Source organism: Corylus avellana, chromosome ca1 (assembly GCF_901000735.1).
Source record: "Corylus avellana chromosome ca1, CavTom2PMs-1.0".
Taxonomy (NCBI): domain Eukaryota; kingdom Viridiplantae; phylum Streptophyta; class Magnoliopsida; order Fagales; family Betulaceae; genus Corylus; species Corylus avellana.
In genome coordinates, this window is record NC_081541.1 from 26464390 (window position 1) to 26489284 (window position 24895).

Below are 24895 nucleotides of genomic sequence, written 5' to 3' on the forward strand. Positions count from 1 at the left end.
GAGTCGGGAAAAAAAAAAATTGAAATAATAATAATAATAATAATAATAAAGGAAGAATATATAAGACAATTAAGTCAAAACAAATTAGAAGATCGTTTCCCAATAGTGAAATTCAACAATATTACAAATCTAGCAAATATAAAAAAAATAAATCATAAATTCGAAAAAATAAATTATAAATCCGACAAACATAAAAAAAATTAATTAAAAAAAAAAAAAACGGGTTGTGGTTATGAGGGGTGAGTATGACTTTGAAATGATAGTAGAAAAAAACCTAACCTAAAGATCACAAATTAACCTATCAAATCTAAAACGAAATGGTTTCAATGAATTTAATTTATATAATTATATATAAAGCGAATGTGGATGTGATTATTATCCGTATCTGCATATTTTAAAATTGTAATTCGCATCCATAAATACCGATAACTATTTTTGCTATTCCTATCCGCATTGTGATAACATATAGCAAATAACGGATATATAGTAGATAAGTGCAGTGTACCTTATTTGTCATGGTTCGAAGATGGCATTAAGAGAAGAGGACAAGACGTATGTAGGTAAATTTTACCGGTTCTGTACGCCATCCTTTCAGTGGCTACGCTCTTATCCGGGTTACGCGTAAAGAATGAGGGGCTAGACGACATTGACCTTAACTTGGAGCTTGACTTAAGGTGCCCCCAAGGCCAAGCACAATTTAACTCATGGTCGGAGGGATCCAGGTTTTCTTTCTATTTTTTATTTTATTTTTTAATTTTTTTAAGAGTAACATGCATTACTCTTTACCTTCACTTTATACTAATCAATTATGTGTTTTAAACAATTTTTATTTTTAATGTCATTTACTTAAAATTATACTGCGCAACATTGACCGGTGTAAAATTGGTGTACTAAAGGTAGAAAGAAATGGAAGTCTATTTGGGAAAGTATTGGGTATGTTTGCCGACGAAGTTTCATTTAATTTTTTTTATGGAATAATAATAAAAGTTAATTAATGTAATATAAATGTGAGCGAAATTTTAAATTTTTGTAAGATAAACATAAAAAAAAAAAAAAAAAGTTGTTTGTTAATACGAAAAAAATGAATTTAAATTTTTTTTGGTAGAAATTTAAAAAAAATAAAAAAGGGAGAATTTCTAGCCAAATGTTATTTTCCAAGTTGACAGGGACTTTATGTCCTTGGGGTGATGCAATCTAGACACCTATCAAGTATGTGGTGAGGGAAACCGTTGGATAAGGGGAAGTCTAGGGACAAATCAGTCAATTGGAATGACATGTCGTTGAATATCAATTATTAATTTATTGATTTTTTATGTGCTGATACACTAGCTGATTTTCACTCTATATCGTCATGATAAATAACAATTGCACAGCTGTACTAAATAAAAGATGAAACTTCGGATGTAGCTAGCGTAAGAGACATCCGGGCTTGATATCACTTGGTGGAAATTAGTGGCAAGTGGAAGTTGGAATTCATATTCTATTATCAAAACATCAAAAATTCTTCTTATCCTCGAGATTAAGATATCACTCTTGATGGTGACCAATTGATAGCATATGTCTTTTTTTTTTTTTTTTTTTTTCTTTTTTCTTCTCAAAACAAAAACATTAATGATCAATATAAACATAAAACACTTCCAAAAACACAAATAATTTTCGTCTTTTTATCATCACAACATAACACTTCTTCAAACCCTAAACCCAAAAGCATCCCATCAAATAGAATAGTCAAGGAAATCATAGCCATATGTTAATGGTCGTTCATAATGAAATCATGGGGCTCACCTAACCCATTTTGAATAGAATAGTCAAGGAAAACCCATTAAATAAGGCTATATATACCCACCATTCTCTTCTACAAACCATAATTCTCAGAGACAAAAAATGAAGGCCTATACCTTAATTCTCTCCTTAGCTTTCTTGCTTGGAACCTCCTCAGCAGAACAATGTGGAAGTCAGGCCGGTGGAGCTGTATGTCCAAATGGGTTGTGTTGTAGCAAGTTTGGCTATTGTGGCAGCTCAAATGACTACTGTCAGACTGGCTGCCAGAGCCAATGTAAAACTGGTGGAACCCCAACCCCATCCCCGACACCTAGCGGCGGTGGCGGTGATGTCGGCAGCATCATTAGCGGCTCTCTTTTCGACCAGTTGCTTAAATATCGAAATGATGGGCGATGTAAAAGCAACGGATTCTACACATACAATGCTTTCATCGCTGCTACACGATCTTTTGGTGGCTTTGGCACAAGTGGTGATGTTAATACACGTAAAAGGGAGATTGCAGCTTTCTTGGCTCAAACCTCTCATGAGACCACAGGTAAGTAACCAATTAAATTTGCTTTTTATTTTGTTGTTTTGTTGGATTAATTTGTTCAATTTAATTGCAAAAGATGATTAAAATTGTATTTTGTGTAGGAGGATGGCCAAGTGCACCAGATGGTCCATATGCTTGGGGTTATTGCTTTGTTACAGAAAACCAACAAGCAAGCCTACTGTACGCCATCCGGTCAATAGTCGTGTGCTGCCGGCAAACAATCTTATGGTCGGGGACCGATTCAACTCACTTAGTAAGTCTCTGAATTCAACATATAATTAGATCACATCGATTGAAGTATTGATACAATCATTCAAGACTATATAGATTAAATTTAATTAAACGGGTTAAATCTTTTAATTTTAACTCGATAATTTTGTATTGAGTTCGTATTGGGTTTATATGTTGTGTCAACAATTGTTATCCTTAATATCATGTGCCACGTTCAGATCGTGTCGAAACATAAGTATAAGGCTATGTAAATCAACCATAACTAGACTTATTTAATTAAACGGATCTAACTCGGTAATTTTGTGTTGGATTTATTTAACAACCCTACATATAATATCATAGACTTTGACCTTGCATACTTCTGACCACTTTGATTGTTTATTGGGTGACTTTGACAGCAACTACAACTACGGGCAAGCAGGCAAAGCCATTGGAGTTGATCTCATAAGCAATCCAGATCTGGTAGCCACCGACGCAACCATATCATTCAAGACAGCCATATGGTTTTGGATGACCCCACAGGGAAACAAGCCGTCTAGCCATGATGTCATCATCGGAAAATGGACACCGTCCGCTGCGGACAGGTCAGCTAGTCGGGTTCCAGGCTATGGTGTGATTACCAACATAATCAACGGTGCGTTGGAATGTGGGCATGGTGCTGATAGTAGAGTGGCTGATAGGATCGGGTTCTACAAAAGGTACTGTGACGCATTGGGAGTAAGCTATGGGGACAACTTAGATTGCAACAATCAGAGGCCTTTTGCCTAAGCTAGCTAGCTAGCTGCTATGACTCCAACGCACGTATAATAATTAAGGAGACAATAATATAACCCTATATGTAATTGGAGAGATTTTCTTGTTGGTGAGAAAATTTCTACATTACACCTGAATAAAGAAGTCAAGAGTTTTATTAATAAACTTGAATTTTGGAGGTGCAGCTTCCAGATCAATTGTATTGATGTGATGTTCAGCATTCAAACAGATTAGTGCATCCAAAATTGGAAGTTCAGTGTGGAAAATATCATTTGCAAATATATTGCCATATCTTTTGCACTTGTCTTCCACAAAACGGACAAGAAAATCACATGTTGTAGTCCCTGGGGAAGTCAAGCAGCACATGTGAATAGAACTTACTCAAGGAAAATCGAAAAGGACCAGAGCAACACCTTCGTTGTCTTGTCCTTAGCTTTCTTGCTAACTAGGAACCTGCGCAGAACAATGTGGAAGACAAGCTAGGAAATGGCCTTTGTGTAGGAGGCTGGCCAGAAGCACAAGATGGTCCATATGCTTTATAAGAGAGAAAGAAAGGAAAGCTTATTGCGACAAAGGCCATATGCTTTATAAGAGAGAAAGAAAGGAAAGCTTATTGCGACAAAGGCCATTGCCCTCCCGGCAGACTGTATAGTTAGACACGACCTGTAAATTCAACACAAACTTAAAACAAAGTTAGCCGAATAGAAGTGAGGGGTTCGACCCATTTATAGTTGATCTATACATATAGTCTTATACGTACCCCCTGTTGGAAATAATTTTGGATGATGCACAAATTTTCATTGATATAAAATAATTACAATATGAAAATTAACAATAAAATAAATAAAATACAAGAGATAAAAAGTAGAGTATAGAAAGATCTCACAATATGCTATAGAATCACATAAGAGCGTTGTCCTTAAATGTTGATTTGTGCCTCCCGGAGTGTATAACTCAGTGCGATCGGATCCTTTGACACGCAACCTCCCAGGATTAGACTATAGCGTCTACCTTTGTTAAGGACGCACTTTCAAATAACGAAAAGTAATAGAACAACCACTACAAAAAATTTGGTCATTAGCGGCGACTCCAAGTCGCCGCTAATGACCCAAAAATGGCTGCTATTTACCAATAGCGGCAACAAAGTGGCTGCTATTTGGTTGCTGCTAGTAATCGGACGCTGATGCCAAATAGCGGCGACTTTTAGGATCGCCGCTAATAAGGGATCATTAGCGGCAACTTTGAGTTGCCGCTAATGACTTTTTTGGTCGCCGCAAAAATATGTTCGAAATTACCTCAAGGTCGCCGCTATTGGTATATCATTAGCGGCGACTTTAAGGTCGCCGCTAATTATATAAAAAAAAATTTAAAAAAAATTAATAGCGGCAACTCTTAGTTGCCGCTATTCCACTATCATCAGCGACGACTCTAAGAGTCGCCGCTATTACACTATCATTAGCGGCGACTTAAGGTCGCCGCTAATTATATAAAAAAATTTTAAAAAATTAATAGCGGCAACTCTTAGTTGCCGCTATTCCACTATCATCAGCGACGACTCTAAGAGTTGCCGCTATTACACTATCATTAGCGGCGACGTTAATGTTGCCGCTAATTATATAAAAAAATTTAAAAAATTAATAGCGGCAACCGAGAGTTGCCGCTATTCCACTATTATCAGCGACGACTCTAAGAGTCGCCGCTATTCCACTATCATTAGCGGCGACTTTAAGGTCGCCGCTAATGATATGAGAAAATTTAAAAAAAAAAAAATAATAATAATAATAATAATAATAATTAATTTTTGGATTTTATTATATATATAGTAGTTATAATAGGCCAAACTTACCATTAAACTCTTACATCATACAAGTATTTTCACACCCTATTTGAGTAAAATATGATTTACATTAAATTAAAAGTATATATATATATATATATATATATATATATATTATGCTCACATAACTATTGAAAAGGAAAATTATCTGAATAAAAACTTTGCAAGAGATCACATTATAATCTCAATTGTTTCTATGTGACAGGTCTAGAAAGATTTGTATTTTGAATTGCTATTTTTCTCCAAGTCCTACTATACCTAAAGAAAAATAGCTATGCAAGTACATATGCACAAAATAAGTGTCAACAAAGAAGAATTTCATTAGAAACAGAGAAGAAAAGCTTCTTATCCTAGTAACACTTGGTAGTTATTGAGATTAATTAGTCTTCAAAAAGATTCCCTTGCTGCCCTTCAAACCATACTCTATAAGGCACATGTTCACAGCAAAAATATGAGACCTGTCCAGCTTGTGTCCATTTGTCTTCTCTCTAGCGAGCTCAGCTTCCTACAATAGGGACATAAAAAAACCAGATCTAATGAAAATACATTAAACCACACCACACTACAGTATAGAACAGCATTAATACCCACAGCCAGTGTTTGGAAATGTATAGAAACTAGCTACAAGCAGATGAACAGAAACTTTAATAATAATCCAAATGTGTATATTATTATCCAAAGGTTATTACTACGATGGTCATTTTTCAATCAAGCCTTGTCCATCAACTTGAGATTGGATAAGTAAATTTTAGAACTCAGGAAGCAAATCCCACAGCATTCAACAACAAATCTTAAAACCAAAAGCAAATTCCTAACATGTAAACAACTTTCAATAAAAAAAAAGAAAAGGACAAAGCAATGTAAAAGGAACGTAAAACATTTTTCATGAAGTTTATGGGCAGTCGATTTCCATCCATAATGAATTAATTTGACTCAAACCAGATATTCTAAAACCCAATAAAATTAAATATAATGGATAGATGATTCATCTTTTACACCCATCAATTGCTGGCCTGAGGTGGATTGTTCTACACTCTTTAACATGGAAAACTTCTAATAACTACATAAATAAAAAGAATTCGTATATAAATTGAAATCTTTAAAATCATATGCTTTACAGAAAGATAATATACTCCTAATGTATACTACCACCTGCAATGATTTGACATCTTTACGCTAACAAAATATGCAAGATAACTCCCTCCCTATGGAATGGTTCTTTCCCAAGACAAGAAATAAATAAAAGCAAACTTTTTTTCCTTTTCCTTCTTAGAGATCGTTAAACTTCAAAACCAAAACATTAACAATGTAGGAAGAGAAGAGAGTTGAACAAAGTGTGTATTATGCAAGACAAGCAATAAGAAAAATACAATCAAGAATATCTGTACATAATGCAATCAAGAATATGTGTATTAAAGTAATCTTAATCTCAAGGTACATAATGCAATCAAGAATATGAAAATAGAAATTTCTTTTTTAGTTGACTGCACTATTGCCCTTCCCCATCAAATCAATCAAAATGAGAATCTTCTAGAAAGGGATATAGAGGTCAAGAACTTAAATAAACAACAAACTTCTTTAGCAGAACAAGACAAGACATTGACATTTTCTTACTCCTTTTTGATGTTTTTGGATACAAAAGAAGCTCACCACTAACAAAGAAGGCATCTGCTCAAGGAAAACAGAAAGGGACAACTCAAACCATATGCCAAACAAAATGCAGCAATTTAAATTAACACACACACGACCTTCCACATATCCATGAGTAGATTCATCATCCTCACAATTAACTTTCCATAGAGTTCAGCAAATGCAAGATAACCATAGCAGATACACAACCCAAACTAAAAATTTCTCCTAGCATATTATTTCACAAAATAAACCTAGTTTATGATACCTCAAATCATACTCTTAATAAACCTAGTTTATGATACCTCAAAGCATATTATGGAATGAACTACAAACACGTATCCCACGGATAACATAAGTCAAAATATTAATACTTAAACCTGGATGGGCACTAACTACAAACAAGTCAAGATAACATGAGTCGAAAGCCATTTAGATACTAGGAGCAACATCAGAACCAGATATACCTCATTGTTATTCTGTTTTGAAACTGCTAGAATTCTGTTTAAGCCTCATCCAAACCCATCCCTTTTAGCCATCTCACAGCAAGACAAAATTGAGCAGCTATGTTAGCCATAAGCACCCTTCATTGCCAGCAAGAAGAAGCAAATTCTAACACCTGGCCTTGACAGCAAATTCCTTTGGATTCACCCAAATGGCCTTCATTATTTTATTTTATTTTATTTTTTGACAATATTGAAATGTTGTAGCCTATATGTATTTGTGATATATATTGTGAGCCTATGGGAATGCTTTGTGAGAAATGATAAACAAACAACCGAATTGCAGAGGAGATCCTTGTCACTATCTAACCAGAGGCTAAGGAGGGGGTTGTCTAGCGGCCTATACGTTTGTGATATTGTGAGCACATCAATTTGCTCTCCTATGGCCTTTATTCATTCTTGACACAAAAGTTACATCTTTTCATTCAGCCACATAGCTTTCCTTCTTGACCCAACAGTTCAAAAAACTCTCTTTTTTGTTCATTCAACACTTTATTATGATTTGATCTTCTTAACTATATATATATATATATATATATATATATATGCTTTGATCTTGTTAGCTTCAAATTTTTTGTCTTAGCATAACAAAAAAAAAAAATGTAATGATCTTCTTTGTTATGTTGGCGCAGCCTCCTATATCTTAGCATGCATATATATATATATATATATGGGACCAATTTCTATTTCATTATAGACTATAGGTGCAATCCATTTTAGCAAACGAAATCAACAACTAGTAGAAAGCCCAATTACAGAAAAATATCTTAACATGATATCATCAAAACTGCAGTAAAACTTACTGTATCTAAATGTCCAAAAAGTCGAAAGCCATTTTGAAACTGCTAGAATTCTGTTTAAGCCTCATCCAAACCCATCCCTTTCCCCCATCGCAAACCTCACAGTGGCAGACCTTATCCCCCCCCTCCAAAGAAGCTGGAACTGTATTACATGAACCAACCCTTCATCAGATCCCTTTTTGACCCCAACTCTTCATCAAAAATTTTGGACATACACCTCTCCCAAAGGCCGACTACAGATTGATGATTTTCATACTAACTCTTCTTATTATATAATCAACTAAATAGCCAAAACCCTTTACAAATGAGAAAGAATAGAGAAAAGACCAAAATAAACATCTCCCACAAAATACCCAATAAAGATCACTACATGTATACAAAGCTATCTATCACCATCAGTTATGGAAAAGGACGTATAACATGGGGAAAAAAAATGTAAAGCAACAAATGAAGAGGAAAAAACCAAAAATAAGACCAACACACAAGAATATTCTCTACTTAGAGCCAAAATAAATCAGATATAATTTTTTTAAAAAAATGCAAAAACAATCTAAATAACCAACAAAAAAGATGAATAGCGGAAGAAAAAAAAAAAGGGATCCACAAAGTGAAACAAAACACCAAATCAAAGACAAACCGAAATGTAAAATCCCAAAATAAAAAAGAGCAAGACAGAGTGAGAGTTACAGTGGGTCCGTGAACAGGGTCTGAAGCAATGAACTCTTCAACATCGGAAGCGGACCATGAGAGGAGGGGCTTATCGATGAACCTGGTATTGGCCTATTGCATACAATCACTTTGTGCCTACACAATCACAGAGAATATGTCACCCTTCAAATGTAAATAAACTAGACTGAAAGAGACAGAGACAGAGAGAAACGAAGAGACAGCTTCGCCGGTGGCCGATCGAAGACCTCGCTGGAGTGAGAGAGTGGTGAGCAGCAGGAGAGAGATCGAGTGAGAGGGGGGTTATTTTTGAGGGAGAGAGATCGAGAGTGAGAGTGATGAGGGAGGTGAGTGAGAGAGGGTGTTAGGGATTTTGGTGTTTTGAGGATTGGGGGAAAAAAACGCGGTTCATAAAATTTTTGTCCAAAAATTTCAGAAACCGCGCCACTGGTAATTGGCGCTTTATTTTTCGCACTCATTAGCGGCGACTCTTAAGAGTAGCCGCTGTTTGGACCAAATAGCGGCAACTTTTGTTGCCGCTAATTACTTTAATTTTTTAAAAATAATTTTAATTTAAAATGTAGAGTCAATTTGAAATTCTATAACATTTATAAGGGTATAAAAGTCATTTTTCAGGAAACATATAATTCACAAGATATTTTTTTATAATTTATTAATAGCTTAAATTTTTTAAATAAAAATAAACAATTCACCAATAATTAAAATAAAAATAACGATCAATTAAACTAATTCGCTAGGATCGATCGGATGTTCATATACACAAAAATATAGGAAATTATATATATATATTCACATTTGCTCTTATCTTCACATTTAAATAAGAATAAAAAATAGAAAATTTCAATAATGGTATATAAATCGAACTAATTCACTAGGATCGATCGGATGTTCGATCGAACATTTGATCCTATCACGATCAATCGAACTAATTCATTAGGATCGATCGGATATTCGATCGATCATTTGATCCTATCACGATCAATCGAACTAATTCATTAGGATTGATCGAATGTTTAATCAATCATTTGATCATATCACGATCAATAGAATTAATTTAGTAGGATCGATCAGATGTTTGATGGATCATTTGATCCTATCACAATCAATCAAATTAATTCAATAGGATCCATCGAATGTTCGATCGATCATATAATCATATCACGATCAATCGAACTAATTCACCAGGATCGATTGGAAGTTTGATCTATCATCATCAATTAAACTAATTCATTATGATTGATCAAATGTTTCGACCGGATGTTTGATCTATCATGATCAATCGAACTAATTCATTATAATTGATCGGATGTTTGATCCTATCACGTTCAATCGAACTAATTCAATAAGATCGATTAGATGTTTGAACTAACATTTGATCCTATCACGATCAATCAAATTAATTCAGTAAGATCCATCGGATGTTCGATCGATCATTTGATCATATCACGATCAATCGAACTAATTCACTAGGATTGATCGGAAGTTTGATCTATCATGATCAATCGAACTAATTCATTATGATCAATCGGATGTTCGATCAGAAGTTTGATCTATCATGATCAATCGAACTAATTTATTAGGATCAATCGGATGTTCGATCGGAAATTTGATCTATCATGATCAATCGAACTAATTCATTATGATCGATCGGATGTTTGATCCTATCAGGTTCAATCAAACTAATTCAATAAGATCGATTGGATGTTTGATCGAACATTTGATCGAACATTTGATCCTATCACGATTAATCGAACTAATTCACTAGGATCGATCAGATGTTTGATTGAACATTTGATTCTATCACGATCAATTGAACTAATTCACTAAGAAATAGAAAACTTCAATAACAATATAAAAAAAAATAATAATAATAATTTTTCTAAGCGTTTTAATTTAATAGGAAATTTTGTTTTATTTAAAAGAAAAAAATAAATATTTATTTTTTAAATAAAATAAGAATAGAAAAAAAAAAAAGAAAAAAAAAATCACCAATAATTAATATAAAAGAAATAATGACATATTATCGGAGGTGAATTTTTGGGAAATAACTTTTTTTTCCATTATATATGTAGGGTCAATAGCATCACCCCAATATTTATTTATTTTTTTTTATTTTTTTTTTCAGGGGTCAATAGCGGCCACCCAAACGTCGCCGCTATTAACCACGGATCAGCGGCGACTTACGGGAGTTGCCGCTGTTGACGCCAATTAGCGGCAACTTTCGGTTGCCGCTAATGAGCTTTTTAATTTTTTTAATTATTTTTTTTCTTATCAATAGCAGCAACGGGAAAGTGGCTGCTATTGAACACTCATCAGCGGCAACTTTCAATAGTCGCCGCTGTTGAACACTCATTAGCGGCAACTTAATGGTTGCCGCTAATGATATAATTACTTTTTTAAAATATTTTTTTCTCATTCAATAGCGGCAACCCAAAAGTTGCCGCTATTGCCACTGATTAGCGGCAACTTGGAGGAGTTGCCGCTGTTTACGCCAATTAGCGGCAACTTTCCCGTTGCCGCTATTGAGCTTTTTAATTTTTTTAAATCATTTTTTTCTCATTCAATAGCGGCAACCCAAAAGTTGCCGCTATTGCCACTGATCAGCGGCAACTTTGAGGAGTTGCCGCTGTTTACGCCAATTAGCGGCAACTTTCCCGTTGCCGCTATTGAGCTTTTTAATTTTTTTAACTCATTTTTTTCTCATTCAATATTGCCACTGATCAGCGGCAACTTTGAGGAGTTGCCGCTGTTTACGCCAATTAGCGGCAACTTTCGGTTGCCGCTATTGAGCTTTTTAATTTTTTTTAAATCATTTTTTTTCTCATTCAATAGCGGCAACCCCAGAGTTGCCGCTATTGACACTGATCAGCGGCAACTTTCCGGAGTTGCCGCTGTTGACCCTCATTAGCAACGCCTTAATTGTTGCTGCTAATGATATAATTAATTTTTTAAAATTATTTTTTCTCATTCAATAGCGGCAACGCGAAAGTTGCCGCTATTTGCCACCCATCAGCGGCGACTCGCAGGAGTTGCCGCTATTTACCCTCATTAGCGGCAACTTTATTGTTGCCGCTAATGAGTTTTTTAATTTTTTAAAATTATTTTTTCTCATTCAATAGCGGCAACCCGAAAGTTGCCGCTATTGACCACCCATCAGCGGCGACAGGCAGGAGTGGCCGCTATTTACCCTCATTAGCGGCAACTTTATTGTTGCCGCTGATTTAATCGTATTAGCGGCGACTATTATTGCCACTATTGATGTTAAATAGCGGCGACTTCTGAGAGTTGCCGCTAATGATGGTAAATAGCAGCAACTATGAGTGGCCACTATTGTTGTTGTTGCTAAATAATATATTTTTTTGCTTTTAGCGGCCACTATTAGCGGCAACTCTATAGTCGCCGCTATTTATTTGGTCGCTAAAGACCATATTGCTTGTAGTGAACCCAATTGTCAAAGTTGATGAGAAATTTTAGAATATTATTTGTAGAAAAAACCAATAATATAACATATGGCTTTATGCCATGAAACAAGTGTTTTTCAACACACTATACAGCTTTGGCCTTATATAGAAAATAAGTGATTTTTTCTTCTATCTCTCATATCCTTACTTACCTTCAATGTATTAGTATATATATATAAAAGAATGGTCACCAACGGTTAGAACTTAGGAGCATTAAAACTATTCAATAACCAAACGGTCATGGACTCATGAACATAACAGTCACAGAATAAGACCACAACGGTCACAAAAAATAATGCACCATTATTATATATAAATCATTATTATAAAACATCATTATTACAAACTTATATATTAAAATAATAATATATATGAATAAATGTTTGAAACAATATTTTATTACAACAATCCCCCACATGTTTCAAACATTAAAATAAAAAGATATTGAAAGTATGCATCGATGTGGTACCCGAAGATTTTAACCACACCTAAGATAAATAAGTTAGAAACTTAATGAATCGTGGTAGAGTTAGACTCTTTTAACCAAGTCCACAAGTTAAACAAACTTATCATCCACATAACTTTCTCTAAAACAAAAAATTAAATCAAATCAAATAAACAAAAAGTCAAATCAAATCAAATAAAGAAATTGGGTTGTTCTATAGCGAGTTGGCGCCTTATACAAGCTATGCGCCTCTGGGCTTCATGAGTGCTCTAGAGACTTGCCAAAGTCTCATAGGAGGCGGTACCATCTCCACATTCACATAGGTGGCGTCCATCAAGAATGTGTGCAGAGAACATTCCATCCCAACAAGTATGGACTATGGACCCATTAAGAGTTTTAAACTCATCATTACTCACTTTGTATCTTTTGTTATTATACCATAAAATTGCTTTTATAAGCGCTCTAGAGACCTACCTAAGTCTCATAGGAGATAGCAACTCCACACTCATATAGGTGGTATCCATCAAGAGTGTGTGCAGGGAACACCCCATCCCAATAGGTAGGGACTATGGATCCATTAAGAGCTTTAAGATCATCTTTAATCACTCTGCATCGTGTACTGTCTTACACCATAGGGATAGACTCATCAATAATCTTCTTAACAAGATAGTTAATAAACATAAATTGACAGTACCATACCTCATTTCACTTGTGACTTCGTTTCCCATTAAACCTCATTCATGGGATCTCTAATCACAAAGGTTGGGTATCAATCACAGTGTCATGATTTGGGTATCAGTCCTATTCCCCTCGATGCTTCTCTCACTAGCCTTCTTGCTAGGGGCATGGTCAAAGAATTTGCAGAATTCTTTTATGACCTCACAAAGTCCATGGACATATACCGGTCTCAATAAGCTGCCTCACAATATTATGCACTTTCTCATTATAAATTCTTTACTCGAGCTTTGGCAACCTGACAATCACAATAAATAGATAGATCCAGCTATGTTAGCATATAAAGGCAAATTAAATAAATTAACCAATAGATTCTTTAGCCATTCATCTTCAGTTTATGCCTTCTCCAAGGCAATTAACTCTGACTCCATAGTAAACCTTCATATGCAAGTCTTTTTGAGGACTTTCAAGAGATAACTCCTCCAGCCAGAGTAAACACATAATAGCCATTAGTAGGCTTTGCTCATCTGAATCAATAATACAGTTGCATTCCTTTCAATATAGCAGGATAATCACAATAAGACAAACCAAAATTAATTGTGCCCTTTGAGAATCTCAACAATTTAGAGATCGCATCACAATGGCTCAATACTATGATTATGAGTATATCTACTCAATTTACTAACAATATATGTAATACCAAGGCATATACAGTTTGTCAAAACATCAAGCTACCAATGATTTGTGCATATTTTTCTTGCAAAAACACCATCACCATGATTCTTAACCAAGTGTATTTTTGAATCATATGGTGTAGACATAGGTGGATAATAAAAGTGCTCAAATCTTTTAAGCATCTTTTCAACATAATATGTATGAGATAAAATAATGCAATCATTATCCCTAATAACTTTAATGTCTAATTTGACATTAGCTTTACCTATGTCTTACATATCAAAATTAAATGCAAGAAATAATCTAACTTTATGCACAACATTAATGTTATTTCAAAATGAGTAAGTCATCAATATATAAAAAATAAATAATGACACATTCATTATTGTAAAATTTGCTATGTATTTACTTGCACCATTAATCAAATACGCATTAGACAACATCACCTTGTCAAACTTTTTATGCCGTTGTTTAGGAGCTTGCTTTAATCCATACAAGGATTTCATTAGTTTGCACACTTTATGTTCTTGATCGGGGATTACTAGTCTCTCGGGCTACTCCATATAAATCTCTTCATCATTTAGAAAAATAACTTTGACATCCATTTGATGTACAACAAGTTTATAAATATAAGCAATGGCAAATAACATTCCAATAGATGCAATTTTAGTAACCGGAAAATAAGTATCAAATAATCAACATATGCATTTACTTGTAGCTTTTAGCTACCAAGTCTACCATATGCTTATCTATTGTATCATCCGGTTTAAGCTTATTCTTAACCACCTATTTATAACCAATTGATTTGGTCTTAGGAGGTAACTCAATGAGTTCCCAAGCATGGTTAGACATAATTGATTTCAATTATTTATAGCTTCTAACCAATTAAATTAAAAATAAATAAAATGCATCAAAAATAGATTTAATTGATTCATCATAACATGTCAGATCATCATCAATAATATAAACAATAAAATCATTACCGAGATTCCTTCCGCTCTAGCTCATTTGCTTCTTTTCAATTCTTATACATCATCAACAATTTATTAGAAGCAACAGAAAATTTATGAAATAATTTTTCCTTATTTTTCAAAGGAAACACATGCTCAAGGAAAATAACATTTTTAGATTCAATAATAGTATTGTAATCTAAAACATCACTCTCGATAATAAGGAATTTATAGCATGAACTATCGCATGCAAAACCAATAAAATCACAATCATAGGTTATAAGACCAAGTTTCCTCATTTTAGGCTTAGATACTATAACATTTTCTAAATACCCCCATACTTCGAGGTATCCCAAACAATGCTTATGAATGTGACAAACAAAATAATGGCTTCCCCCAACACTTTGGTGGATAGCCAAAAAATTGACAATTAGAGCATTCATCAATTCTTTTCATTTTCTTGGTGTCGCCAAGATTTACATGTATAAATCTATCATACCAAATGAAATAAATCAAGTGATCACAAGAAAATAAAATTCCATTAATAGCTCACAAAAACTTTAAAAAATAACTTCTATGAGCCCAATTTTCTATAAGTATGATCTATCATTTACTCTTTTTTCTTTTCTCTCAATTGACAATTTTCTGAAGCATTGATTTGTTAAAAAAAATACTAATCACGACTTGTGATTTTCAACATGCATGGTTCTTATATATAGGAGTTGCATATCACAAGTTCTATCAAGATATTAACATAAAATCATTTTAACTAAAGCTTCAATAAAGATGCAAAGTATCAAGCTCAACCAGATAACAATCAACTATTATTGGCTAATTTTCATAAATGCGCCATTAGTATCATTCTTATAATATGATAAATTTATCATATATCAAATGAGCCTCAATAAGAACATCAATAACCACGTATATTTTATTTTGAACCATCATGTTAGAGAAATTTAAAAGCTGAATGATATATATGAAGAATTACCAAATACTTTTAAGGTATTTATGTTAATCTAGCATGTCATAGCTAACATAAATGCTAGATACTATTTCTTCTTTGAAATAGATGAATCAATAGAAGCCAACGCTTATTATATACAAAATTCATGTAATTATAAAATTTTGCACCAGGTTTAAATTCAATCAAGGAGCACCTTCATAACTTGAATTTTTTTCATTTTAATAAATGAAATGGTAAAATAAGTATTAAAAAAATAAGACATGAATCAGCGTTTAAAACTCACAGCGAAGCCAACAGCTTTACTCCAAGATCTTCCAAAATAGATTGTCGCCATCACACACGAACTGAGTGTTGTGAGAACCGATCGACTCAATGCACGCACCACGTCTCTTTCTCCTACGTTATGCTTATCTGCAAGAAGCTTCAACAAAATTGTGTTCCCTGCACACAATTAGTAATGCCTATGTATTTTTTCCATCACACCATGAGTAACTACTCATTGTAATTATTATTAATCTACATGGATGTTTTCCAATAAGCTTAGCACAACACAACATAAAATGCTAAGTTCTAAAAAATCATAAAGGGCTTAACTCTTTTTCTTGCAAGATTCATAACCCAACAATAAAATATTATTTGACGAACAAATTAAATAACACAAATTTGAGGTCAAATAATCAAAAACTCTTTCAATCAAAATATTTTCACTTTCCATACCTACACATGAAATTAAGCTATTTTTTTGATAAATGAATCAATTTCCAGATTTTTTTCCACAACAAAATCTTTCTACTCAAGATTGATTTCATCTTTCTTGTATGCCAATTGCATACTGCAAATTAACTCTTATAGTATTTGACTTCTCATAAGTTTAATTACTATTGTTATAATTTTAATAAAAATATTTGTGCAACCATCATACTCAACCTTTAAGATTGTTGGAAATAATTTTGGATGGTGCACAAATTCTCATTGATATAAAATAATTACAATATGAAAATTAACAATAAAATAAATAAAATACAAGAGAGAAAAAGTAGAGTATAGAAAGATCTCACAATATGCTATAGAATCACGCAAGAGCGTTGTCCTTAAAGGTTGATTCGTGCCTCCCGGAGTGTATAACTCGGTACGATCGGATCCTTTGACACGCAACCTCCCAGGATTAGACTATAGCGTCTACCTTCGTTAAGGACACACTTCCAAATAACGAAGAGTAATAGAACAACCCAATTGTCAAAGTTGATGAGAGACTCTATAATATTATTTGTAGAAAAAACCAATAATATAGCATATGGTTTTATGCCATGAAACAAGTGTTTTTCAACACACTATACGGCCTTGGCCTTATATAGAAAATAAGTGATTTTTTCTTCTATCTCTCATATCCTTACTTACCTTCAATGTATTAGTATATATATATATATATATATATATATATATATAAAAGAATGGTCACCAACGTTAGAACTTAGGAGCATTAAACTATTCCATGACCAAACGGTCATGGACTCATGAACATGACAGTCACAAAATAAGATCACAACGGTCACAAAAAATAATGCACCATTATTATATATATATATATATATATATATATATCATTATTATAAAACATCATTATTACAAACTTATACATTAAAATAATAATATATACGAATAAATGTTTGAAACAATATTTTATTACAACACCCCCATGTCTCGACATGATCTAAACCCAACACTTGATATAAGGGTTAACAATTTTTTACACCACTTGCAAATCCGATATAAACCTAACACAAAATTAACGGGTTATAGTTGAAGGATCTAACTTGTTTTATTAAATAAGTTGTATTAGAATTGACGTATATAATCTTATATCCATGCATCAACATAGCCGGAATCCAACAAGGGAAAACAAATTGCCACCCCCCTAATTTAGGACCATTAAAGGAACATATATACCATAGGAATACCGCCGAATACTATGCCTATATAATTGCAACTAACAACTCGTGATATTCATTTCAAAATGAAATATATTCGTATTTAATTTACAAGCAAAATGTGCCCCAAGTTGCAATTACACAAAATGCTTAATTTCTTTAGGTGCGTGTATGTGTATATAAACGATATAAATATATTGAACGACTAAAAGAATCATATGATTATCTTTAGGGCATTTCCCACAAGGTCTCCATTTAAATGCAAGATTTCGTGAGCTTAAAATTTGAGAAATTTGACGGAATTGTTTTTTTTTTTGGGAAAGAATTTGACGGAATTGTTGGATGTTAAGTTTAAGCCGATAGGAAGAGATTTATTTAATTATTTAATTTATATTCTAACACTTTCCCTTACTTGTGGACTTAGACAACGTAACAGGTGATGCCCAACATGTGAAATATTTAATTGAAATAGAAGGTAAATGATGAACATAGAATTCAAAGTTAAGATATTTACTCTCGTACTACTTTAAATCACTATTTATATCACATATATATATATATATATATCCTAGTACGGTACGGGGTATTTTGCAATACATCTGTACAATTAGGGTTTTTTATATATATGTTATATGGTAACCTTGAATTATTACTAATAAAAATATAGCCGTACTCTCTGTGGACGTAGGCATCTTACCGAACCACGTAAATCTGTGTTTCGGCTCTCTCTTTTCAATTTCATTTTATTCATTCATATTGTGCACCGTAATTACACATTGCTATTTAATTGGACAACTAGTTCCTGTATTTAGCACAAATTAAAAAGGACAACTTTTTTTACTTCAAACCGTGTTAGACACAATTGAGTCTAAAACATTGCCACGTAACAGGCTCCTCTCTTTCGAGCATAGGGTGGACTAGTGGAGTCTCAAAGTCACTTTCAAACATAAATGATTTTTTTCATAAAAAAAAATCATTTTGGATTTTGGATTATTTTGGATTGGTTGCTTGCTTGATTGTCTGTCGTCCTTGTGTATATCAGTTTTGTTTTAATGAATTTCTTATTCAACAGGAAAAAAAAAAAAAAAAAGGTTATCAAGAAATTTGGGTTGCAAAGAAACGACTACTTTATGTATTTTGCATTTACAATATATACTAATGATATTTACCGATGTAAATTAGTGTAAAAAGTGAATTATCTGTTTATTTATTTATTTCTTGTTTTAATGGGGCAACTCGAGGGGTCTAATTCGAGGTAGAAAGAAATGGAGGCTATTTGGAAAGGTTTGGGGGTGTGTTTGACGAAATCTCTTTTTATTTAATTAGAATTAAGTGATGTAATATAAATATGAAAGAAGTTTTGAATTTTTGTAAGACAAAATTAAAGAAAGTTGTTTGTTAATACAAAGAAAAGAGTTTGAAATTTTTTTAGGAAGAAGTTAAAAAAAAAAAAAAAAAAAAAAAAAAATTGGGAGAAATGCTTGCCAAATGCTATTTTCCAAGTTGAGAGGGACGTTAATTATGTCCTTGGGGTAATGCGATATAGACACCTATCAAGTATGTGGTGAGGGAAACCGTTGGATTAGTGAAGAAGAATTGTCTAGGGACAAATCAATCAATTGGGATGAGATGTCGGTGAATATTAATTATTAATTTTTTTCTATAATTACTGATTCACTAGCTGATTTTCACACTTATACAATTATTTACTAAATAGAAGATGAAATTGCCGCGGAAGGGTAAGAGAGACTAGTATCACTACAAGAAATTAGGTCATTTGCGGCGACTTTGGGTCACCGCTAATGAGCAAAACGTCGCCGCTATTTGTAAATAGCGGTGACTCTTGGCCGCTATTTAGTTGCTGGTACTAATCCGACACTAATGCTAAATAGCGGCGACTTTTAGGGTCGCTACTAATGACTCCTCTTTATCGGCGAGTCGCCGCTAATGACATTTTTTTGTAGCCGCAAAATAGTTTGAAATGGGCCGTGTGTCGCCGCTAGTGAGGGGTCAGCAGTCATTAGCTGCAACTTCAAAGTTGCCGCTAATTAGGGGTCATTAGCGACGACAAAAATGTTGCCGCTATTTAAAACATCATTAGCAGCGACCAGAAAGTTGCTACTAATAACCCCTCATTAGCGGCAACTTTGGGGTCGCCGCTATTTAATGAGAAAAATAAAAAAATAATTAGCGGCGACATCTAGGTCGCCACTATTTAAATTATAAAAATAAAAAAATCTTTAGTGGCGACATTGAGGTTGTTGCTAATGAAAAAAAAAAAAAAATCGCTTATAATAGATGGTGTTAGAGAGCAGTTATGAGAACTACATCAGACCTATTTATAGTCAAATCACTAGAGATAGCTAAACCATCAAAATAAGTTGGTGCAAGCATTGCATATGGAAGGACAAGTGGATTCAAGGATTCACTTCTTATCATGGAACAAAAAGTGAAAGAGGGAAACAATATCACAAAATAATGACATGTTGGGGACGTCCGGACAATAAGGTATATAATCAAAAGTAAACTCATGCCAAGTCAATCAAACTAAACCACCCAATCCAAGGCCTGCCTTTGAATTGTGGACCCTAAGAGCAAGAAACCTTACATATATATATTGAAGGATTTGAGTCCTCACCTATGAGCACAAATGCTTCTAGTATTTGCACATGCTTGCAAATTCGTATAAAGAGAAGAGCAACTCACATAATGGTGGAACATCTCTACAACCTCTACAGAAGTTGAGAGAAATCTTTGGCTGAGAAAGAAACACAAAAGGGAATCTAATATACATGTAAAAAAAAAACGGTGGAACATCTCTACAACCTCTATAGAAGTTGAGAGAAATCTTTGGTTGAGAAAGAAACACAAAAGGGAATCTAATATACATGTAAAAAAAAAACAAGTAAAAGGCTCATAAAAGACAAACACCTCATACCAGTATTCATCACAAAGTTAACAAACAAACAACACACAATCGCTTCAAAGAAACTCCACAGAAACTACCCCCACTACCACCAACTAAAGCCACAAGACCAAAATATTAAAATTAAATGAAAAAGGTTGCAATACAAGAATTTCATTACATATCATTATGAAGACGTCTTTCAACTTTTTTAATCTTCTTTTTTCTTTTCCTTTCTTTTCACTCCAATACTTTTAGTCTTATACTATGGACAAAACACATACTTGAAGCAACTGTGGGCCAGAAGCAAATAAATTACAATAATAACCCCTGTAGGATCACGCTGTGCTAATTACAATTGACATTAGTGCTCGTGACATAAATCAGAATCATACTGATTTTTGTGTGCGTATGTATGTTCAACCCAATAGAGCACAAATAGGCAACATTTATTTATTCATATATTGTTGAAAATTATGACCAAGAACTAGAAAAAATAATGGAGTTAGTCAATGTTTGTTGATTCCAACAACGACCCACGAAAAATTTTGTTGAAAGAAAACTAACTAGTGAAATAATCATTGCAAGTTTAAATCGGATAAATCCGAAGAAATTCACAAAAACTGAAATATCATTTAGTAAAAAACAAATGTTGAAAATAAAATTGAAGAAAATAGACAAAATTTTTAAAAAAGACCATCCAAATGAGACCTTCTTGGGGTGTCAAACTAGTTCTTAGATCTAACTACAAGTTGGGTCTAGCTCACTGATCTGAAACGAACAATCACATGAACAAACTAAAACAGAGAAAGTAGAAATAGAGCTTAGCAAACAAATGAAAAATCTCTCTTTTGAAATACCAAACAGGTGGAAGGTTGAGAGGTGGAAGGAAGTCATAACACTAGTGGCTGTTTTGTTTGGGTGGCGTTTACTGACAGGGTATTTCTTACCGCTTTTCGGCCTTTGTTCTAGATTTTTTTTTTTTATTCTATTGTTACAAACACACATTATACATACATAAAGAGTAGGAAGTTAAAAGGTTTAACTTATTAACTGTTTCTTATCTTTGGTATTGATAGGATTGATAAGAAGGAATGTAATTTATCAACTCAATTGTTGAAGACATCTCTACAAGACTGCTAAGGCATCCACATTTTGTCCTTACCCAGTATCCGGTTGGACTAAACTCTCATGTGAAGGAGATCAAGTCTCATTTAAATCTTGAGGTAGAAGACACGCTTATGGTAGGAATATGTGGAGTGGGTGGAATTGGCAAGACTACTATCGCCAAAGCGGCCTTTAACTTGATTGCCGATCAGTTTCAAAGTGCTTGTTTTCTTGAAAACGTTAGAGAAAATTCAGAGGAATCAAATGGTTTTGTCAAATTGAAGAGAGACTCATTTCTAATATCCTAGTAGACGCAAGTTTGAAGGTTGAAAGTTTCGACCAAGGGATCGATTGGATACGTTGAAGGCTTTCCTCTAAAAGGTTCTCTTGATTCTTGATGATGTGGATAAATTGGCTCAATTAGAAGCATTGGCAGGAGATCCTCATTGGTTTGGTTTGGGAAGTAGAATCATCGTAACAACAAGAGTAAGAAATTTACTACCTCATCATAAAGTTTAAAAAACATTCAATGTGAGGTTATTGAAAAAAAAAAAAAAAAAAAAAAAGCTTTCGAGCTCTTTAGTGGCATGCCTTTGGAATCAACAAGCCTTATCCTGAATATCTGAGAGTCACAGATGATGCACTTCGTTATGGTAATAGATTACCATTAGCTTATAGTATCATTTCTAAAGGGTAGATGTGAAGATGAATGGAGAAGTGCATTAAATCGTTACAAAAGAATCCTTGATGAAGATATTCATGCAAAATTGAAAATAAGTTATGATGGCTTGAATTACTCAATAAAGGCGATTTTCCTAGACATTGCATGTTTCTTCAAAGGGGCTCCATGTGGATTATGTGGGAGCTTAAGGATAGGTGTCTCCTAACTATTGACGAGAATGACAGGTTCATGATGCATGATTTGTTACAAGATATGGGTAAAGAGGTTGTTCAAAAAGAATCATGAGACCCTAGCAAACGCAGTAGGACGTGGTTTCATGAAGATTCTCGATTTCTATTAGAACAAAATACCGTAAGAATAAAATTTAAAAACAAAAAAAAAAAAAAAAAAATTCTAATTTTATATATATGTTTGTTTCGTTGTGTCAAACCTATTCGAAAAGTATTGACTTCCAAAAAATGGTGAAGAAATACATACATTTGTGTATATATATGTATTGCGAGTTCCGGTCAAGCCCCAGGTGGGTCCCGGGCAAGTCCGATCAAATCCTGGGCGGGTCCCTATCGGGCGAGTCCGGTAAAGTCCAAGGCAGGTCCCAGGCAAGTCGCAAGCAGGTCCGGTCGAGTTTCGTTCGAATCCCGAGTGGGTCCGGATCAAGTCCCGGCCAGGTCCCGGTCAAGTCCCAGCAAGGTCTCGGGCATGTCCAAGTCAAGTCCCGGGCGGGTTCCGGGTGAGTCCCAGTCAAGTCCCGGGCGAATGCCAGGGGATCCCGAGTAGGTCCAGGTCAAGTCTGGGGCGAGTCCCGAGCAGGCCCAGTCGGGTCATGGTCAAGTCCCAATCAAGTCCCGGTTTGGTCTTGGCGAGGTCCATGACAGGTCCTAGTCAAGTCCCGTGCGAGTATTTTTATATTTTATTTTTTAAATTATTGTATATTAGTATTTTTATGTTGTGAATAAAAATTACATATAGGTTAATATGATTAAATGGAAATATAAAAAATATTTTTGACTTTCCGTGCGCGCGCCAAATGCCGAAAAATGTTTTCATCGTAAAATATTTTCCTGTAAAATAACTTCCTTGAAAATATTTTACGATGAAAAATATTTTACACCGAAACAAACAGAGCCTTAAGTGGACCCAAGCCCTTAGGCTTTTGGACTAAAATAATGTTCAAATATGGGTTAAATTCACTTTATCCGAGGTTTCATGAGTTTTTTAATTCGAACCCCAATGTTTAAATATTGGCAATGTATCCCCTAATATTTCAAAAATTTTCAATTCAAACCCTTCGTTACTAATTTTCGTCGAATTGGATGGAAATTAAAAAAAAAAAAAATTCATTGAGAATAATTACGTGATTTCATAGATGTGCTAATCACTTGGCTGGTAGGTGATTTGTAATTTTGCACTACTGTTCGTCACCCTTGAACCTCCCTATTTTGTGGGTAGAGATGATTGGCTACAACATGATCACTTTCGTTTCCATAATTTGAGGTGTACCATTGACTATCTGTAATGAGTAGTACATAGGGAACAGCAAGATGTATGAGATTACAACGACCTCTACATATATATGATTTGAGTAGGTTCTAAGTAATTGGGCGTCGGAACTAAAGAACTTTTGAATAGGATAGTTTATGCTCTTCTCTACATCACTTGTAAAGTACATATTTGTAGATTGTTCTAAAAATAACTCACGGTGTAGTAATCAAAATAATGTTCTTGTTATTCATGTTTTAATGAATGGCTTTATGACGAAGCTGACATTTTTCTGATTTGTACATCAAAATACCCATGATGTTTGGAGCATTATTTGTTGTTGTTGTTCTTATACCTATATTATGATTCAGTGTGGAGGAGGCAAAAAAGAGAATATATGCTTGTAGTACAACAAGATATGAGGGCTTTCAGGCTGCGATTTCAGAAGAAGAATCAAACAAATTTCAGGGCAACTGTTTGTGTTGACATCACAATTAAAAATGGCATTTGGTAGTACTGGTGCTCCAGGGACTAAATTGCTTTTTTGGAAATATCTCAAGAACATTTTTACTTTCATACGATATGAAACAATTTGTAATTTAGGTCAACTAATAATTATTTATTTATTCCAAAAAACTTTTTTTTTTTTGTATTTATTCGCCCGTTGGTTTTTTTTTTTTTTTTTTATCTTTATCTTTAAAAAATTGTTTGGTTTTTGTCTTTTTACATTTATTTTATTATTTTATTTGTTAAAAGAATAAGGGTATAATAGAAATATAAAAAAAAAAAGTGACATTTTTGATACATTTTGGTAGTTTGATGGGCCACTTTAGTACATTTTGAACATTGTTGGGCTCTATCGCAAAC

General features: G+C 33.8%; 1 protein-coding gene across 1 annotated transcript in view; it reads left to right on the plus strand.

Moving 5' to 3' along the window:
• Window positions 1-1879: 1879 nt before the first annotated feature.
• LOC132190803 (uncharacterized) overlaps window positions 1880-24895 on the plus strand; it is a 65275-nt gene continuing 42259 nt past the window's right edge. Inside the window, 6 exon segments of the mRNA XM_059605843.1 lie at window positions 1880-2317; window positions 2416-2488; window positions 2490-2567; window positions 2944-3307; window positions 6684-6702; window positions 18856-18888. Coding sequence (XP_059461826.1) covers window positions 1885-2317; window positions 2416-2488; window positions 2490-2567; window positions 2944-3307; window positions 6684-6702; window positions 18856-18888 — 1000 coding nt within the window. The 5' untranslated portion in view covers window positions 1880-1884.